Consider the following 18,086-nt stretch of genomic DNA (forward strand, 5'->3'; position numbering starts at 1 on the left):
AGTAAATCATTTCTCTCCAGAGCCTGATCCTGTTTATGAAAGCCCTCCAATCTCTGCCCCTCCCCAGTCTCCTTTGAGTTCACATCAACCATTACACTAGGCATATTCTCATCTAAGTTTGCTTCCCTGGTGGTGAAACTTCCAATTAAAAGCAATGGAAGAGTGGCTGCCCTGGTCTCTGAATCCCTTGTCTTTATAAAGGACAAGGCAACACTTAGGACAGTACAAAATGTCCAACCCAAGGTGATATCCCTGAGATAAATTTAAGGGACTTGCTGGAGGACCATATTGAATTCTGTCACCAAATTGAAAAGATGGCTTAGATGATTCTCCTGCCTGTGATGCCGTGACCTCTCTCAGATAATGCTAAATCTTCTCTTCGAGAGGTTACTTTCTCCAAGTTTATGAACATACTCTTAAAGCAATTATTTTGTCTTTGGAATGGACCAGTTTATACCAAATGTTGGCAAATCCTGGTCACTTCACAAGGTGTTAATCCTCCTCCCTCTTTTCTAATTACACAAACTGAATGATGTGCTTTACTCAGTAAACTGAGTGGGTCCAATTCTCAAATAGTGTAAATCAAGATAGATCCTTTGATTTCAGAAATGCCAATTGACACCAGTTGACAGCAAGTGAGGAGTAAGGGTTCATTAGAATGCCTGTGAGTAAGAGATACCATGAATATAGGAAATAATGGAGAAAGTGCAGATGCTGCAGGTCATAGCTGTAGGGAGTAGTGGTAAGATACTCAAGTATTAGAGCATTTACACAGGGAGACTGTGAGCCTAATACAATTTTACAAATAGTTAAGATACTGAGAAGGCAGCTAGAATGCCCAGTTTATGGTTTCGTCCACATAAGTAGCATGCTGATCTGAAATGTGGGATTGGTTGGTTCTATATCGGTTGCTCCCGTGGGGACATGAAGATCTTAAGGACAACGGAGGGCACTCAGTCAGTTTTAGTGCATCTCCATGGGGTCTCAACTGCAGCCTCAGCAGGATTTAAAAATGATGCTGTGGCTGGATTTTACAATTCAAAATAAAACCTGGGCAAGTCCCAAGTTACTACATACAGGATCAATAGAAATCCATACAGAAGCATCACGTAACCATTCCTGATGCTTCCTCATTAAGTCCTGTGAAATTTTGTTTAACACTGAATGTCTTCAGATATACAGTGGCACAGTATTTATCTTGCCATGTGAAAAAATGCCTGTGAAAGGATGCTGGTTTATAGCTATACCTTTACTGTATATTATTAGCAACAAGATTCATTCTTTACAGGGACAGATTAAGGCAGTCTGAAGTCTCGACACACCATATTATAGACACCCTGTGGCCCGGCACTGCCCTTGGAGTGGCAGGGGCCTTTTCTCCTTCCCCTGGAGGCAAGGAGAATGGTATGAGGCCCCTTTCTTCAATCCAGGAGCAGCAGGGCTCAACACTTCTCAGAAACATGTGGGGTAGCAGCTGAGGGTTTAAGATGTAATATCTAGAGTTGGTGTTGGAAATGCCAATTGGTTGAAACTAAAACTTTTCACAGAAACATATCTGTTTAGATGAAACTTTTGTCAGGAAGGTTTTCCAGGTCCAGAATGGAATTTCTGGGAGGGAGGGGGAGAGAGAGCGAGAGATTGAGAGAGAGCAGAATAGCCAGTAGACAAATGGTCAGGGCATTCATCTGAGATGTGGAAGGTCCAGGTTCAAGTCCTTGCTCCATATTAGGCAGGACCTTGATTTTTCATATCTCTGATGAGTGCCCCAACTGGGCTATACAGTCAGTCTCTCTCTTTTACCTAATGAATATTTACCAATTTATACAAAGTAGAACAGCTCCAACACAAGATATATAGAGAGACTCACTTAAGACCCAGGTTCTCAAGTCCCTGCTCCGAATAAGGCATAGAAGAGACTTGAACCTAAATCTCCCACATCTCAGGTAAGTGCCTTAATGAATGGGCTATTGCTTGTTCTGATATGTCTGTTTCATTGGGAAAAAATTCAAAAGCTCAATATTTGCATAAGTTTCACTCCTGAAACTCACTGAAACAAAAACAAATGATGAAACCTTAACATTTTTCACTAAATGGAATTTTTGTCTTTTGGCCAGCTCAAACACCACACCATTGAGATGCATGATGCAATTCAAAACTCTTAGAGCAATCATTACAGGCCATCTGCATACTCAGGCAGACATTACTGTGTCAGTCAAAAGAACAAGACATTTATTTTTGTTTTTTGTTTCAATGAAAGTTTAGATTCTGAAGTAATCACATGATTCCCAGAGCTGTTATCCTAGGCATAAGCCTAGCTTGCACACATCTTAATCTGTCCCTGTTTCTATATTGTATTAAAACAGCTATGGAAATACCTGAGATGTATATCCTGGTGTTATGCCTGCAAAATACGTACATGCGCAGACCATCCTGGAATAAAGACATGCTCAGACCATGCCTGAATAAAGTTTCAAGTGAACATATGTATTAGTTTGCAGATATAAACATACAGTTGTATGTTCATTAATTTATTTTACAAGAGGAACTAAAATTCCTAAGTTGTCTTTTTAATAATATTTTTACTGTTCATAAACAATTTAACTTAATGTAATGATAAAATGTTATAAGGCTCAAATGATGATTATTTTATTTATTATTTAGCATTTATATTATTATGTGGTATTTATATTACTGAAGCATCCAGAGGTCCAAATCAGGATTTTAAGGCTCCTTTGTACTGGTCACTCTAAACACATACATGAAGACGCAAAGAGGATAAGCGACTTATGACAGTCTCCCTTTTCCACCATCAAATACAAGCATGTCATACATTTGCAATTTTTTTTATATACATGTTAAGCATCTGCAATTTGGGGGGGGGGTTGTTATAATTAAAAATAAGTGCCATCTGTCCCTTAGCCTAGCCATAATTAATTGGCTGAATTAGTCTATGGCAAGCAAAATCTTAAGTTATATATCTTAGCCTGTTTTAGTACCTTATAATTAAGACTGCAAGTCTGTCATGAAGGTCACGGAAGTCACAGATTCACCTCTGATGACTCAAATATTGTAACTTAATCATTTAATGACTTAATTACCTCTGATGACTTAAATATTGTAAGAGGATGAAAAGTCAGTGGAAAGTCTTCCATTCACTTTAATAGGTTTTGATTAGGTCCACAATGATATTAATTTCAAAATTGGCGTATTTTATACGTAGATTTAATAGTTTGTAGATCTTTTCAGTGATCATGTGGTGTAGATCAAAAACATTGCTGTTTTTGTTGTTTACTTTTCTTCCATTCCATTACTTTGCTGTTGCTGCTCTTACATTGCACAGATTTCAAGCACCTGGAAAAAACATATGGACCTGATAGGATTTTTTGCAGCTCAAAATGCTGTGCTTCATCCTGGGGTAATATCTATAAATCAAAGGAATAAAAAAATGAAAATCAAAATACTGCTGTTAGCATAAGTTTACAAGAATATGCAAGTGGATGAGCTAAAGAAAAGTAGTAAAGAACATGCTGAACAGTAGGGAAATAAATCAGAACCACGTAATAAAAAGTGTGTGTTTACATTTTAATCTTATCTTTGCTGCCTCCAATCTCCACAACCTAAACATAAAATAAATTGATATTTCTAGAATGCTTTCACTGCAGATCTGATCTAAAACCAAGGATAAAGGGAAAATACTTAATGATATGAATTCTGGATGCTGTCCAGCCTGAAAATCCTGCTCCTGCCAACTTCTTGGGCCCCTGAGCTACAGAGAGCAGAAGCCAGTATCCAGGGCATACTTCCTTGTGCATGACTAATCCATTCTCTTTCCACTACCCACCCCCATCAACTGAATTTCTGCTAAAAGGTTCAATCTAGTAAATATGACATGTTTTCAATGAGTAGAATATCTTGATTTCTGTTTGGCTCTGTTTCAGTCTCCCTTGTTAATCTGCTGTTCTTGGGGGGAAATGAGGTTGTGATATTTGAAGCTGCTGAAATAGATGCTTGCAAATTTCAAACTGTTCTTATAAGCCAGAAAGCTTATGATATTGTTGAACACTTCCCAAAGTGATCAGCTCCCTGGAGAAGGGTTCTTATAACCAAAGAATAGCAGCTGTCTTCTAAGTAGTGTTACTTGTACCACTGTTAAGATTCTCTATAATCAATGAGGAGTGAAGTCAGTGGATATATCATAAACCTAAATAATCTAGTTTATTTGTAAGCTTTTATATTTATTAATATGGTATAAATATGGAGTGTAAAGTACACAGGATGTTCATTCTATCAGTAACTTTGTGAGACAGCTGAAGCATGGTTTTATTTTCTATATATCCTTCTGTGCCTATTGACCTATTTAATTTTATTACAGTATAATGTTATTTCCATGATCTGTCATCTTAAATATTCCTTTTACTGATTTTTTTCTTTTAAAAACACAACATCATTAAGCTCTAGTAATTTAAAAACTCTCCCTTACTAAATCCTCTGTAATTCTATCCCTTTTCCTACACCCAATACATTTTCCTGACCTGTAAGACTGAATCCTTAAAGTCGATGGGTATAGCAGGGCATCTGGGCGCAGTGAATTAACAGAATGAGGCCTAAATTCTTAATGAGTAGCAATATTCAGTAGCTCTCCAAGATTTAAGAATACTTTCATTCATAGTATTTAATTAAACTGGAGGTTGATGGAGCAAAGAGATAATTCTGCAATTATATTTTGAGAAACAATTTTTGATCAAAGATGAAACAAAAATTGCCTCTGTAAGAATATTTAAGTAGAAGCTTCCACTTACATAATTTTATCAGGCGGATGGTGCCAGGTCTTGATGTGTTCTATGGATAAGCAGCTTGATTGACAATATTACACAATAAATGCATTTGGAATACTGGACTGTGCATTCTAAATAACCAAGGTCAAGGCCTTGATGTGTCAGTACAGTGATGCCTCATTGTAAAGGTTTACACACTGTTGCCTGATTTAATATTATCATTTATCGAACAGGGGTTATAGGCTTGCCAGTTAATCTGATCAGAAGATAAGGTTTTTGTCCCAGAATCAGGCTACACAGAGTTTTTCATGGATGCGCAGGATGTATGACAAAGATACTCTCACAAACATATATATATATATAGCCTTAAATATAGTCTTAAAGACTTTTATTGAAATGAAATAGAATGATCATCAAATGGATAATAATCAATCCGAATTATAAAATCAATAATATTATTCTAGAGATGCATGTGGTATTATACGCTATAAAGCTGTTTAGATTAATATACTCGCGCTCTTTTCTGATATCCTGGTGGTAAAAGACAAAGGATCAGGTTCCTCAGTTCTCGAGTGGCAGATGGAGAGTTTAGGAGATGCTAGAGAGCTAAGAGCTATAGAAAGATTATAACATCTGATTTAGAGTTTGACTCGACTGACTAATTTAAGAATTGAGAACTATAAGACAAAGACTGAGACTAAGATTTAAATTAAGAATATAGGAGCTATAAGACTATAGAACTGTAGATCCAACTAGAACTAAAAAAGAACTCTGTAGATAGGACTAACTTAACATTGTGGGTTGCCTCTCTTATAGTCTAAGCACTATTTGCTCTCCTTCCGTGTCCAAACTTAACTTCCCCACCCACATATAGGCTGGCATGTTTGTGTGTATTAATGACATATCCATACCTTTTACAGACAATTAACTCATTCTTACCTCTGTTATTTCTGGCCTAACCATGTTCTTTGTGGTGTACCTGTTAGTCTACAAAGGGCATGAACTGAGGTAGTCCCCTCTCTCTCTTAATGCCTTTGACTTATCTAGGATAAAGGTCATAATCATATATATGCTTTAGCTTATCATCACTTATCTAGGTTAAGGATCCTAAACATATGTATGCTAACTTGCCTTAGCTCATCTACAGGATGTGGTCTGTAGGTTTCTTGCGTTACAGCCAAAATACTCTAATAAAAATCTTTAAACCTATTATAATAAAACAAGCAATTAAATTCATAAGAAAATATATATATGCAAGTAAGTAGGCTAGTCCTATTTGTTACAGCACAAAGTAAACTGCCAGTGCACAGTTATATAAATGTTTTCTGTTCCTGTATCTTATTTAAATTCCTGCAATGACAAATACTTGACACTGGCATCTAAAACTCAGAACTGAATCTGTGTATAATGGCAAAAGCTTCGAACTTCCACAATTGGCTTTCCAGCAATCAATTTTTCCTCTAATTAACTGATGGCCAGTCTCTGAGATCATGCTTCACCTTCAGTGGGACTATGCAAATGAGTAAGATATTACTCGTGGTGAGTGTGGTTATGAGAATCTAGCCTTGAATTTACAAACAGTCACGACTCAGAATATATGTCTCAGAATAATGGTAAGCAATACTTTAGCACTAGCTTCTTAAATTGAACACTGTGGAATAGATTCCCATACTCTTACACCATTGAGTGGTACCTTAGTAATTGTTGGAAATCAGTGCGACTCCTTGAGGTTTTAGGTATTACTCAATGTGAATAAGAATTTGAGAATTTGTTACCTAAATGTGAAGTATAATTTGTCCTTTATCTGGAATGTTGCATAGGAGAATGTGTTTAAAATTCAGAGCTCATTTTAAATCTTTTGACTGTTCAGTATAGAGGCCAAAACTGCATCATTCTTAGGACCAGATTGTGACTTTAGCTGTGCTCCCACACTGGGGAGAAAGGAGTGTAGAGAGCCCACTTACTTCTCTGTATGGCTTATCCAAATCACAATAGCTGTGCAAGGGGTGGGAGGGGAGAAACCTTTGTGGGGCTGCTAGGTGCATTCCTGTACAATGGGTGGGAACAGTAAAGAAGCAAACCCTATATACAGGCCTAATATAGACTGATACCTATTTCTTCACCTGGAGCAAGGATAGAGCCAGGAATCAGACTGTGGCTCTCAAAGTTACAGTCTGGTTCCTGGTTTGTTCATAGGGCAGCACAGCTACATGCTACCCATTATTCAGGTCTTGTGGCAGTGAAAGATTCATACAAACTTAATGCTTGCAAGATAAAGTAGGTCACAAATCACTGAACTGGTCGTCCTCAAAATAAAGAATTAAAAATTAAATCAGACCGTAGATATTCCAAAGAATAAATTATTCCAGTAGTTCTGGTCTGTAACCCCAGAAATCTCTGTCAACAATTTTCACCATGGCTAGTTTGTAGTTAATAGAGGTTGAAATGAACTTAAAACATAATTGTATGTTTCCTGTGATGCTTTAAAAAAAGTCAAAATAACAATAAAAGTGAATATGTGAAATATTTTTTGCTCCAAATTAGATCAACTTTGATATTATTGTGAATCCTCACATGCTCTCTAATTTTTTTTAAATCCACAACTCTGACACTAATTTTTTAATTAGTTGCTGAGAGTTCATGCATTGATTCTTGTAATTAGCTCTTCCCACATCTCTTCTAAAATTTAAAATACATATTTGATTTTTCATGTTTTATTTCCCAAATGCCAACCTCTTGCTTATAAAATGTTCATTTAACTTGTGGAATATGATAGCGCAAGGAAATAAAACTATACACATTTAGAGCAGAAAAACTTTAGGAAGAATGAGAAATGTTGTTTATTACTGCATCAGTATGACCTGCTGTCATACTTTAGACTGTGATTTAATCATGTCTTCTAAGCTAAATAGGATCAGACCTGGTCAGTACTTGAATTAGGGGACTTCTAAAATAAAACCCAGGGTGCTGCAGGAAATGATGGCAGAGTTGATTCAATATGTACACTTTTTTTTCTGGCTTTGTATTGAAGCAATGACCCAACATGCTGGTTAGTGAGCTTACTGCTGCTAAAATGAGTCTTTCAAATGAGTTTTAATACTGAGGTCCAGATCTTTTTTCTCATCATCAAAGATCCCATGGTGAATTTCACAAGCATAGCCGTGGTAGCCCAAGTGTTCTGCCTGAATTCCAATTTAAGTAATTACATTCTCCTTATCTAAAATACCTCTCTGGTATCTCTGTTGTTTGTCAGATATAATATTCTGGTTTGCTTCCATCATGTCTTAAAAATTGCTATTAGTGTGCTCTGTTAACCATCTGTCACATTATACACAATGACATACAAGTCTGTAGAATGCTCTGTGGCCTTTTTGGTGAAAGGAGTTAGCAATATAAATGTAAGATGTTATGATCGAAACTTGTTTTTTGTTCATGCATCCTTCATTATTTTTCTCTGACATGGTAACAGAATATATAAGAAAACACCTTTTTCACATCTCATCTCTTGCTTTGTCATAGCAGATTATTTGCATTTCGTTGAAGTTGAGAGAAGTTGACTAACTCTACTCTGAGCAATGGCATCTTACATAACTCTTAGGTATAGTGATAGTGCTTTGCCTTGTGTCATTTTTCTTGAAAATCAAGGCCCAAATGCAGCAAAACACTTGCTTAATTTTAAGCATGTGAGCAGTCCCATCCCTGTTCAGCAAAGCACTTGAGTATATGCTTAACTTCAAGCACATGAGTAGTTCCATTGACTTTATGGGTGAAATCCTGACTCCACTGAAGTCAAATAGTTTTCCCATTAACTTCAGTGAGCCAGGATTTCTGCCAGTGTATTCAAGTGATTTGCTGAATTGAGGCCTAGAAGAATAGGGTGCTTAGTCCTTTGGCCAAAAATTTTCAAACCCACAAAGATAGCACCTACAGAGGTGGCTTGATTTGCAGAGCCATTGAGTATCCACAGGTCCCATTAAAGTGAAAATGTATTTGTAGGTTAATGGGAGTTGCTTGTGCTCAGAATCTTTGAAAATCTGTCCACTTATCTGAATGGCTAAGTATGGATTTAGTTGCCTAATTTTAGACACCCAAGACTGAAAAACATTCACTTAATTTATATCATTTACAGTACTGTTCATCTGCGTGCAGAACTCTAGTTAATGACAGTAAATATGACTGGTGATCCTAAAGGCATATTTATCCATAGAGATAATGTGTATTCACAAATTTGACAATTATATTATGGCTTGAATCTAAATACATATCCACTAGTCAAAATGAATATTGCCTGAGAGATCATTCTCTTGAAAAATAATGTAGGTAATATAACTTTTTTTATTAAAAAAATTTCTTTTTAATTATGGAAAAAGCAAGGAAATAGAACGGAAAAACCCCGGTGTGTCATAAATATTCAGTTTTTGACATAAACTAATAAAACCCAGGAAATTGAAAGATAAAGTGGATTCTCTGTCCTTAATTCACCCTTTAAGAGAAAGAGAATCTGTCCTGTTGAGATAAAATCCTCTTATGAAGAATTTATTTTTAGAGTGGCTGAGAATAATGCCCTGCGTATAATGCAAAACAAGTTATCAGAATTATCAGCATTTTGATTCTTTCATGGAACCATCCACTATTAATCCCCTCAATCTATTAAATAATTGACTTTTCAGTTGGCTTATGGTGACATAACATCTGTAGGACTTGTGTTTACAGGTCAAATCATACAGCCATTTATATCTATCAGTGCTCCCACTGAGTTGGATGATTTGGCCCTACATCATTAGCATACAATCCCGTAATTGAGGGAAAATAAACTTCATTGGGATTCTACACTCCCTCCAATGCAGGTGCACAGGAAATGTGTAGGAAGGGATTGGGAATTGGATAAGCTTTAGGTGTACCCCCTCCCTACACATATATGCACACACACCAGCCAGCCAGCACAGATGAGCCAACATAAAGTGTGGAGAATAGTTGCCACTCAGACCAGAGCAGATTTCTTCACCCGCTAACAATGTGCCAGGGAAAGAGTTGTGACATATTGAACAATGGTGCAAGTCAGAAAAGTAAACTTCTGTTTGTATGGAGGAAGGCAACGTTATGAGATGTAGCAAAACCCTGACAAAATAGTTGCAATAGCAGTTAGAGGTCCTAACCAACGTCAGATTAGGGATCAGTGAGGCTAGAAACTGTCCAAAACCTATACTGAGAGTCTCTGCCCTGACAACGTTATAATCTAAATAGACAAAACAGACACAGAATAGAATAGGAAGGGAAATAGTCACACAGAGGTGAAGTCACTTGCCCAACGTCACACATCTCCTGACTCCCAGTGCAGGGCCCTGCCAAAAAGACCACCAAAGTAAATCAAACGCTCTTTTCCATAGACAGTCTAATGGGTATTGCATCTTTCTTTGGACATTGTTTAAAAATACAGTTAAACAGATGCGGTAAAGGTTTTTCTACACAAAGAAAATAATTCATTTTCATCTGTGAGCTTGGCTGCAAGACTTGTCATTAGTTTGATATTGAGCAAAGAACTGAAAAAAATATGCCTTAAACTGGAGAGGCAGAGAACAGAACTAAGCCAAAACATATTACACTGAGATCGCTGCAGGAATCCTGTTTTGTTTGTTTGAATTGCAACTAGTCTGCAAAGGGCAATCCGATGATTGCATTGATCCTCAAATGGTTAATTACTTTTTGAGCATTAACTGAGGAGAAGAGCATTCATTGTAGGCAAACAACTGCATTAGACAACAGCCATTTCCCACTCCAGTGAGGCCATTGATCTCCTGTTACCATCTCATACACTCTCTATAGGCTTTTAAAGTAAATCAGATACATTCATTAGTACCAACAGCACCGGACATTTCATTATGGGAGATGCTATTAATATCTAATATCTCATTTTAAAGGAAACATCAAAATTAACACAGAAGAGACAGACTTTCCCGCTCTCTCTCTCATTTTATCATGTGTATAAGTTGTTATAATGAGGTGGTAGCTCCTCTATAATTAAAGTTGAGACAAGCTTTCTGTCTAACAACCAGTTTTATTAAATGCTCTAAAATCCACATTTACTCAGATTGCTTGAACATTTGTGTTCTTCATGAAGGCCTAGGGTAGGTTTAATGGTGCAAATTTGGAGACGTAAATATAAAGCCTCAATAATTTGCATTAGTGACTTAGACAGCTGTAGAGAATTACTTATTTTCTCAAATGAGCAAGCGAGCAAGTATGGAGTGGGGGGACACTCCAACGATAATGTATAACAAAATGTACTTTGTTCATTTATATAGTTTTAATTCTTCATAATAACTTCATATTATACTAGTAAATATCCTGTCGTATTGTTTGTAAAGATAATGTCAGAGTGATATGGGACCTCATTACATCTATTCTAAGAAGTGGAGGGATATCATTAATTGTGCTGGAATTATGGGGTGTGCAGATTAGCAGGATTCTACTATGGGGTGTGTATGTGTTTTAGATCTTTCTATTTCTCCCATTACCATAGGATCTAGACACCACATCCCCACCTGCTACAGACTGGCTAACTAACTGACTGGTCCACATAGAGAAGAAGGCCCTAATTGAAGTCAGTGACAAAACTCCCATTGACTTCATTGGTGCAGGATCAAACCCTAAGAGAATGCAATTTACAGCTAGGGGAGAGAGTCCTTTGTTCAAGTGGTCCTGCCTTGTGCTTTTGGTCCAGGAGGTCTAGGGATCTGTCCCTGTTGACTGTTTTAGTTTTGCTACATGTGCATCTATTAATGCTGTAGAAAATGTAGTATGATATTTTATTGTACTGTTTGAGAAATATTATGTGACTGTGTGATAAATGACAAAGGGAAGCTGTTAAATTTGTGCATGCTACCTTAACTGTGGCATTTCCTGACTTTTAACTGGAAAAAACCTACATTAAGATTTAAAACTTCATGGCTAAATACTAAATCATCAAGATATAATAGAATTAAAGGGAAACCTTAGCTCTGTCTCCTTGTGCATAGGCATTATAATTCAGTATTTCATTACAAGATCACAGGCTGTTTTTCAAATACCAAAACTAAATTTACAAAACATAAAACCACATTTCTGGCCTTCACAAAGAAACAAAAAAAATTGCATTTTTCCCTTTTCCAGGTCACTTTTAAATACAGTTATCCAATTTGAAGACCAAATCTTGATACAGGTTATGCCAGATTAAGGGCCTCATAAACCAGAGACAAGTTTCTGAATATATGGCTTTATTGCTAAGGCTTAATAAGACATTGTTCTTTTAGGAACCATGCATGGATCTCCCATTCCCCATACAAAAAATGAGGTCCACAACACCATCCTTCTTCCCCCCCCAATGGCCATATATGACTTTCCCTGGTGGCTCTGTGGATTGGAGGTTGGGATAGACCTATTTCATTACCCTTACACCTATCTGAAACAGCACAGGAAAATGAATCCATCGAGAGACTGTCCCATAGAGGTTTCCTATAGAGGTTCATTCTTGCTGGGGAACTTCCTTACCGTGGAACCTCTTGCAGGGGTATAACAGATGGACTTAGGGCAGAGCTGCAAGAGACTCAGCAATACAGAGGAACACAACCACCCAGTGGAACCCCAAAATCCACAGGAGTTAGGGTGAGATCTTTGTTTCTTCTATGAGGGGGCAAATCCCACCTAGCCAATGGAATTCAGAAGAAATATTCTGCAATATTTATTGGCCCTGTGCAAGTATTTTGTTACAAGGGCATCATAGTTCCTCAGTGTGATCTCAAGATCTGAAGAAAATCAGTGCAGTAGTTTTAAAGTTTTGAATATTTAAATGTGGAAACCAGTTTTTAAAACTCAATGGGAATTGTGGGTACTCAGCATCTCTGACGATCAAGCGCTGAAGTGCAAGTCTGGCTCATAACTGAGCTAAAGACCCCCTAGCGGCAGAACCAGATTAAAGCAAAATATGAGGATTCTGTACAGGGGGGTTACCTGTGTATAAATATATCTATAATTCTGCCTTTTGTTTTTACTTACTGCTGACCCATGCAAGCTCAAATAATATCAGCTTTCAAAGCAAATTTAAATATTTTAAATATTTAAAATTTTAAATATTAGAGCTGTGGTGATGGCAAAAATATCTTGATGATTCAGATGTTTTTCATAGACTTTATTGTGCAAGTGTTTTTTCCAAGGGAATTTATAAAACTGCAAGATGAAATATTTTATATCATATAAAGACACAACTGTATTCCATGCCACTGCCATGTCTATGTGTGTACAGAAGTGGCTAGAAATAATGACCCACAGGAGTTAACTCTAAATATTTCTTTAAGGGATTCTGAACTTTAATCATGTTCATGGTATGGAAGATAAAGGACACTAGGACTGTCGATTCATCTTAATTCAGTGGAAGCTCAGGGAAAAATATTAAATAATAAACATAATTTAATGTGTAAGTGTTTCCTTCCCCACAACCCCTGTGGTTTTAGCCATGATTACAGCAAGCTTACTGCCATGAATGATGGGTTTCCTCAGTGTGATGAAAACTCTATGGGTCAACATCAGTGCCATGTGGAAATGCATTTAGCACCTCCTGGAGCTAAATGACCGGGTCGGGTATGGGATGACTATAGCCTCCTCTAATACAGGATTTTATTATCCTGATCCTGTTCCAGAGTCGGAAACGTAGTTGGCAAAACCCTTCTGCTCAGCATTTGGGCAAATCAATTCACTCTTGCTTGAAAATCCTCAATCTCCACACATTTCCAGGAATGTGCATGATGCTGGTGTACATATTTATTAATATTCAGTGACAGCAAGATTTTACAAATGGCATAAAATGCATGAAAATAAAATGGAAATAATATAATTGTACAGCGTGAGGCTTTAATAAATATTAGACACTGATCCTAGGGTGTGGTTAATTTCCATTAGCTACACTTTATAAGTTGATGCTGTGTGTGTGTGTCCAGGTCTGTGGGGACAACCAAAGTGCTTACACGGTCTATTCCCATGCTGCTTTCTTTTTGCTGTTCTGCCAAATACAAGTTTTTAAAAAACTGTTTTAGTCCCTGCTGCCAGCTCACTCTATCTCCTAATCAGGGCCCTCTGTGTCATACTGAATGAACGCACCAATTGGTATAACTTCATTTTACTCTGTGAGGCTCAGAGCAGGCTCTACCTGGTGGAACAGGATTGTCAAACACTAGAAGCCAGGAGAAGAACAAGCTGCTGAGTTGTAGGGCATCTTCTATAGATTGTTTGAAACCCAACAGTGAATTATGTAGTGTCATAAGCAAAAGGGATTGCATATCTTTATAGTGTGGCTTGAACTAATGAAGAATGACCATATCCCCAACTTCAGCTCTAAAAATACAGGCTTGCTAGGAACTGTCCAATGATGATGTCATAGAGACATATAAGCTTTGTCTGGACTAGGAAAGTTACTTATTGCAGGCAATGGTTTCAGTGATGGTACTGCTGAACTGGTTCTGATTATAATATAATTTATACCCTACAATATGAGAAGAAATATTTCAGCACTTCAAAAACCCATGATGATAACATGCTCCAATCAGGTAAGATTCCTAAATTAGGAAAGGCTCAAGATTTACATAGTTACTGGGAGAATCCTTGTATCTTCTGCAGTAGAAAAGACATAGAGGGATATTGAAAGCCATAAACTCCAGAAACAACTGTACTATTGCCTGCATGGTGGGATGGGCATATATTCTTTAGAGATTTTTTGGAATGTTTCCATATGAGGTTTACTGGAAAGAATAATGATGGATTCTTATACAGGGTTCTGAATACCACAATATTTGTGGTAGTTGTAATTCATTGTTTGTATATGTGCACAAGCCTATAATCTACTAAGGTAATGTGCATATGACAACAAAAATCTTGTGACTGAAATCTGATTTATGTTTTTATATTCTAGCTAAAAGTGTTATAGAAGGATGACAGATATTTTATCAAATATAGATGATTAGGTCCTTGTAGGAAGGCGCAGTGGCCTTCCTCTGAGCCTGGGCCCGCGGAAGGGCTGCAGGCGCCCAATCAGACTCTAGACTTGCCGGCAGCCCAGTCTGCCCGGCAACCAGACTACTGGGCCCCGATAGGTCCTGCCGGGCGGCCAACCCGACAGCAGGGGGGCGGAGCCTTAGGGAGGGCTGCAGCTATAAAAAGTAGGCCCTGCAGCTCAGAAGGGAGCAGGCTGCCGGCGGAGACAGACGCGCTGCCTCGCCGGCTGCAGCAAGGGGCTGAACCTCGCCAGGCTACTGCCGCAGGTAACCCCCTCCCGGCCTTGCGGCCCCGGCGACCCGCCTCTAAGGCCTGGGTTGGGCCTCCGGGCCCTCTGGACTGGCCGAGGTCTCCAGGCCCGAGGCGCAGGGCCCAGCCTCAGGCCCGCAGCGGCTGGGACGAGCCGGCTGAACCAGAGAGCTGGGAGTTCCGTCCAGAAGCTGGTCCGGACCTGGACGAGCTGCCAGACGCCCAACCCCTGGAGACAGGATCCGACCTGGAGGAGTTGCCGGAGGCTGGACCGTACCCCCAGCCCAGCGACCTGGAGGAGCTGCCCCTCGCTGAGGAGCTTCCAAACCTACCCCCCGTGGACGCCGAAGGACTGACTGGCCTACCCCGTGCGGTGTACCCCGACGACACAGAGGACCCGACGGACATAGGTACCGGGGAACCAGGGGAGGAAGGAGCCCAGGGGCAGCCAGAGGCGTGGCTGTACGAGGGGTGACGCCCAGTCGGCGTGTTGCGGCAGGAGCCCCGCCGACTGAGTGGCAACACCCGTGCCACTGCTAGGGCCCTGGGCTGGGACGCAGTGGAGTTGGGTGGGCCTGCGTCCCCCTCCCCTCCCCCCTGATCCTTGCCAATCCCCAAAAGGGAATTAGCCTCTGCCGCCCGCTAAACTCGAGCTACTGCTCCTTGCTCGCCCGCCCTGCTTGAGGGCCGGGGCGAAAGACTCCTCGCTCGCCCGCCCTGCCTGAGGGCCGGGGCGAAAGACTCCTCGCTCGCTCGCCCGCCCTGCCTGAGGGCCGGGGCGAAAGACTCCTCGCTCGCTCGCCCGCCCTGCCTGAGGGCCGGGGCGAAAGACTCCTCGCTCGCTCGCCCGCCCTGCCTGAGGGCCGGGGCGAAAGACTCCTCGCTCGCTCGCCCGCCCTGCCTGAGGGCCGGGGCGAAAGACTCCTCGCTCGCTCGCCCGCCCTGCCTGAGGGCCGGGGTGAAAGACTCCTCGCTCGCTCGCCCGCCCTGCCTGAGGGCCGGGGCGAAAGACTCCTCGCTCGCTCGCCCGCCCTGCCTGAGGGCCGGGGCGAAAGACTCCTCGCTCGCTCGCCCGCCCTGCCTGAGGGCCGGGGCGAAAGACTCCTCGCTCGCTCGCCCGCCCTGCCTGAGGGCCGGGGCGAAAGACTCCTCGCTCGCTCGCCCGCCCTGCCTGAGGGCCGGGGCGAAAGACTCCTCGCTCGCTCGCCCGCCCTGCCTGAGGGCCGGGGCGAAAGACTCCTCGCTCGCTCGCCCGCCCTGCCTGAGGGCCGGGGCGAAAGACTCCTCGCTCGCTCGCCCGCCCTGCCTGAGGGCCGGGGCGAAAGACTCCTCGCTCGCTCGCCCGCCCTGCCTGAGGGCCGGGGCGAAAGACTAAAAGCCAAACGATCCCCTGTTGTGTAGGAAGGCGCAGTGGCCTTCCTCTGAGCCTGGGCCCGCGGAAGGGCTGCCAGGACTGAACCGGGCAAGAGCCCGTCCTACAGTCCTCTTAAATTACACTGTAATTTACAAAGCTTGAAACAAAAGTGTTGGGCCTATTTAATGATCCTAAAACAATAAGATGAATGCCTCATTAAACATGTAAATAGGCTCATGTTTGCGCTTTTCACTCAAGAATGTTGAAACTATGCTGAATTAACATGCAGTATATTTTGTTTATACTGAAGCCTGATCTACATTAGCAGATTAGGTCAGTCTAGCTACATCAGTTAAGGGTGTGAAAAATCCACAACTCTGAGTGGCATAATTAAAATGGACTAAGTCCCAATCTAAACTGTGCTAGATTGACAGAAGAATTTTTTCATTGACATAGCTACTGCTTCTCAGGGAGGTTGATTTTATGCTAACAGGAGAATTCCTCCCGTTTGTAGTGTGTACGCTGTAGCGTTTAAATGTAGACAAGCCCTGAGATATTTCCAAGTGGAGACAGTTCATGTATTTGTGGTATATCAGCCTATAATTAAGTGGCCTTCTTAGCTACCCACTGGAAATGCCATAAAAAAGACATGCTATTAGACAGCGTGATTTCTTTTGAGTACCTTAGGGCATTTCTAGATGATTTTATACTTGGACTAATACAGTAGGACTGTCTATTATTTGAGATGTAGTTAGGGCTCTGCAGTGTTTGTTTTTTTTATGTTTGGTGGTTTACATTATTCTATATGCTGTAAAATTATGTGTGTTTGAAAGCTCTGCCATCTTTGCTTGGCTTCTTTTGAGGCAGGGGTTTTATGGTCTCCTGTGGGGTGCCTTTGGTTAAAAAAAGTAATAAATAAAAGGACATTCTTGCTTCCTTGTCAGCTTTCATAAAACTTTATTGCTAGTTTTACATTCCCTGTTCCATAAGAGGGGCAAAAGAGTTATGATACTAATGAGCATTCCCAATGTATACTAAATTGTCCTGAGAGTATGGGAAAATATTCTGAAGGATTTCAGCTGTGAAAGTATGTTGCGATTCCAAATCATTGCAAAGCAGCAGATGCTCTAATGTTTTAAAGTTCCTTAAAATCTGTTTTTTGCAGTCCTAAGGATGAAGCTTTTTGACTTTTTAAGTGACATAGACTCTGCATTCCAAGCCTTCAGGACATTCCCGTTAATGCAGAAAATGCAACCTTATTTCTATTTATCAATACTGAATTTTCAATAGAAAAAAAGTGCTATTCTCAGAAAAGATATTTTTGCTACTTGGTATCTTTAACATGCTTTACATACAGAGCTCATTACAATGTTTTCTGTTGTGCTTTTTCCTAGAATGGTTTCACTCCTTTATACATGGCAGCTCAAGAGAACCACATTAATGTGGTAAAATATCTGCTGGAAAATGGAGCCAACCAGAGCACTGCTACTGAGGTAAAGTACACTCTTTTTTCTACAGTGTCTCTTATTTTCCTTCCCCTCATGACCCAGATGGTTTCAGAATGAGCATGATTTTCAAACCTAATATTTCCAAACTTTGGACCAGATCATGCCTGTGACCTGTGTGTGTGTTTTTCTCTTTTCTTGTGTGTGTGAGAGGTGAGGAGGATCAGCTGTCTTCACAGTACA

General features: G+C 40.2%; 1 protein-coding gene across 5 annotated transcripts in view; it reads left to right on the plus strand.

Moving 5' to 3' along the window:
- Nucleotides 1-18,086, plus strand: part of ANK2 (ankyrin 2) — a 272,410-nt gene that overhangs the window by 92,762 nt on the left and 161,562 nt on the right. For all 5 annotated transcript variants that reach the window (XM_067558657.1, XM_067558653.1, XM_067558655.1 and 2 more), the window contains exon 5: nt 17,793-17,891. In XM_067558657.1, the coding sequence (XP_067414758.1) occupies nt 17,793-17,891 (99 nt within the window). The remainder of the gene's footprint in view (nt 1-17,792; nt 17,892-18,086) is intronic.

Source organism: Emydura macquarii, unplaced genomic scaffold (genome assembly GCF_026122565.2).
Source record: "Emydura macquarii macquarii isolate MOO-44397 ecotype Brisbane River unplaced genomic scaffold, CSIRO-AGI_Emac_v2 contig_2171, whole genome shotgun sequence".
Classification (NCBI taxonomy): Eukaryota; Metazoa; Chordata; order Testudines; family Chelidae; genus Emydura; species Emydura macquarii.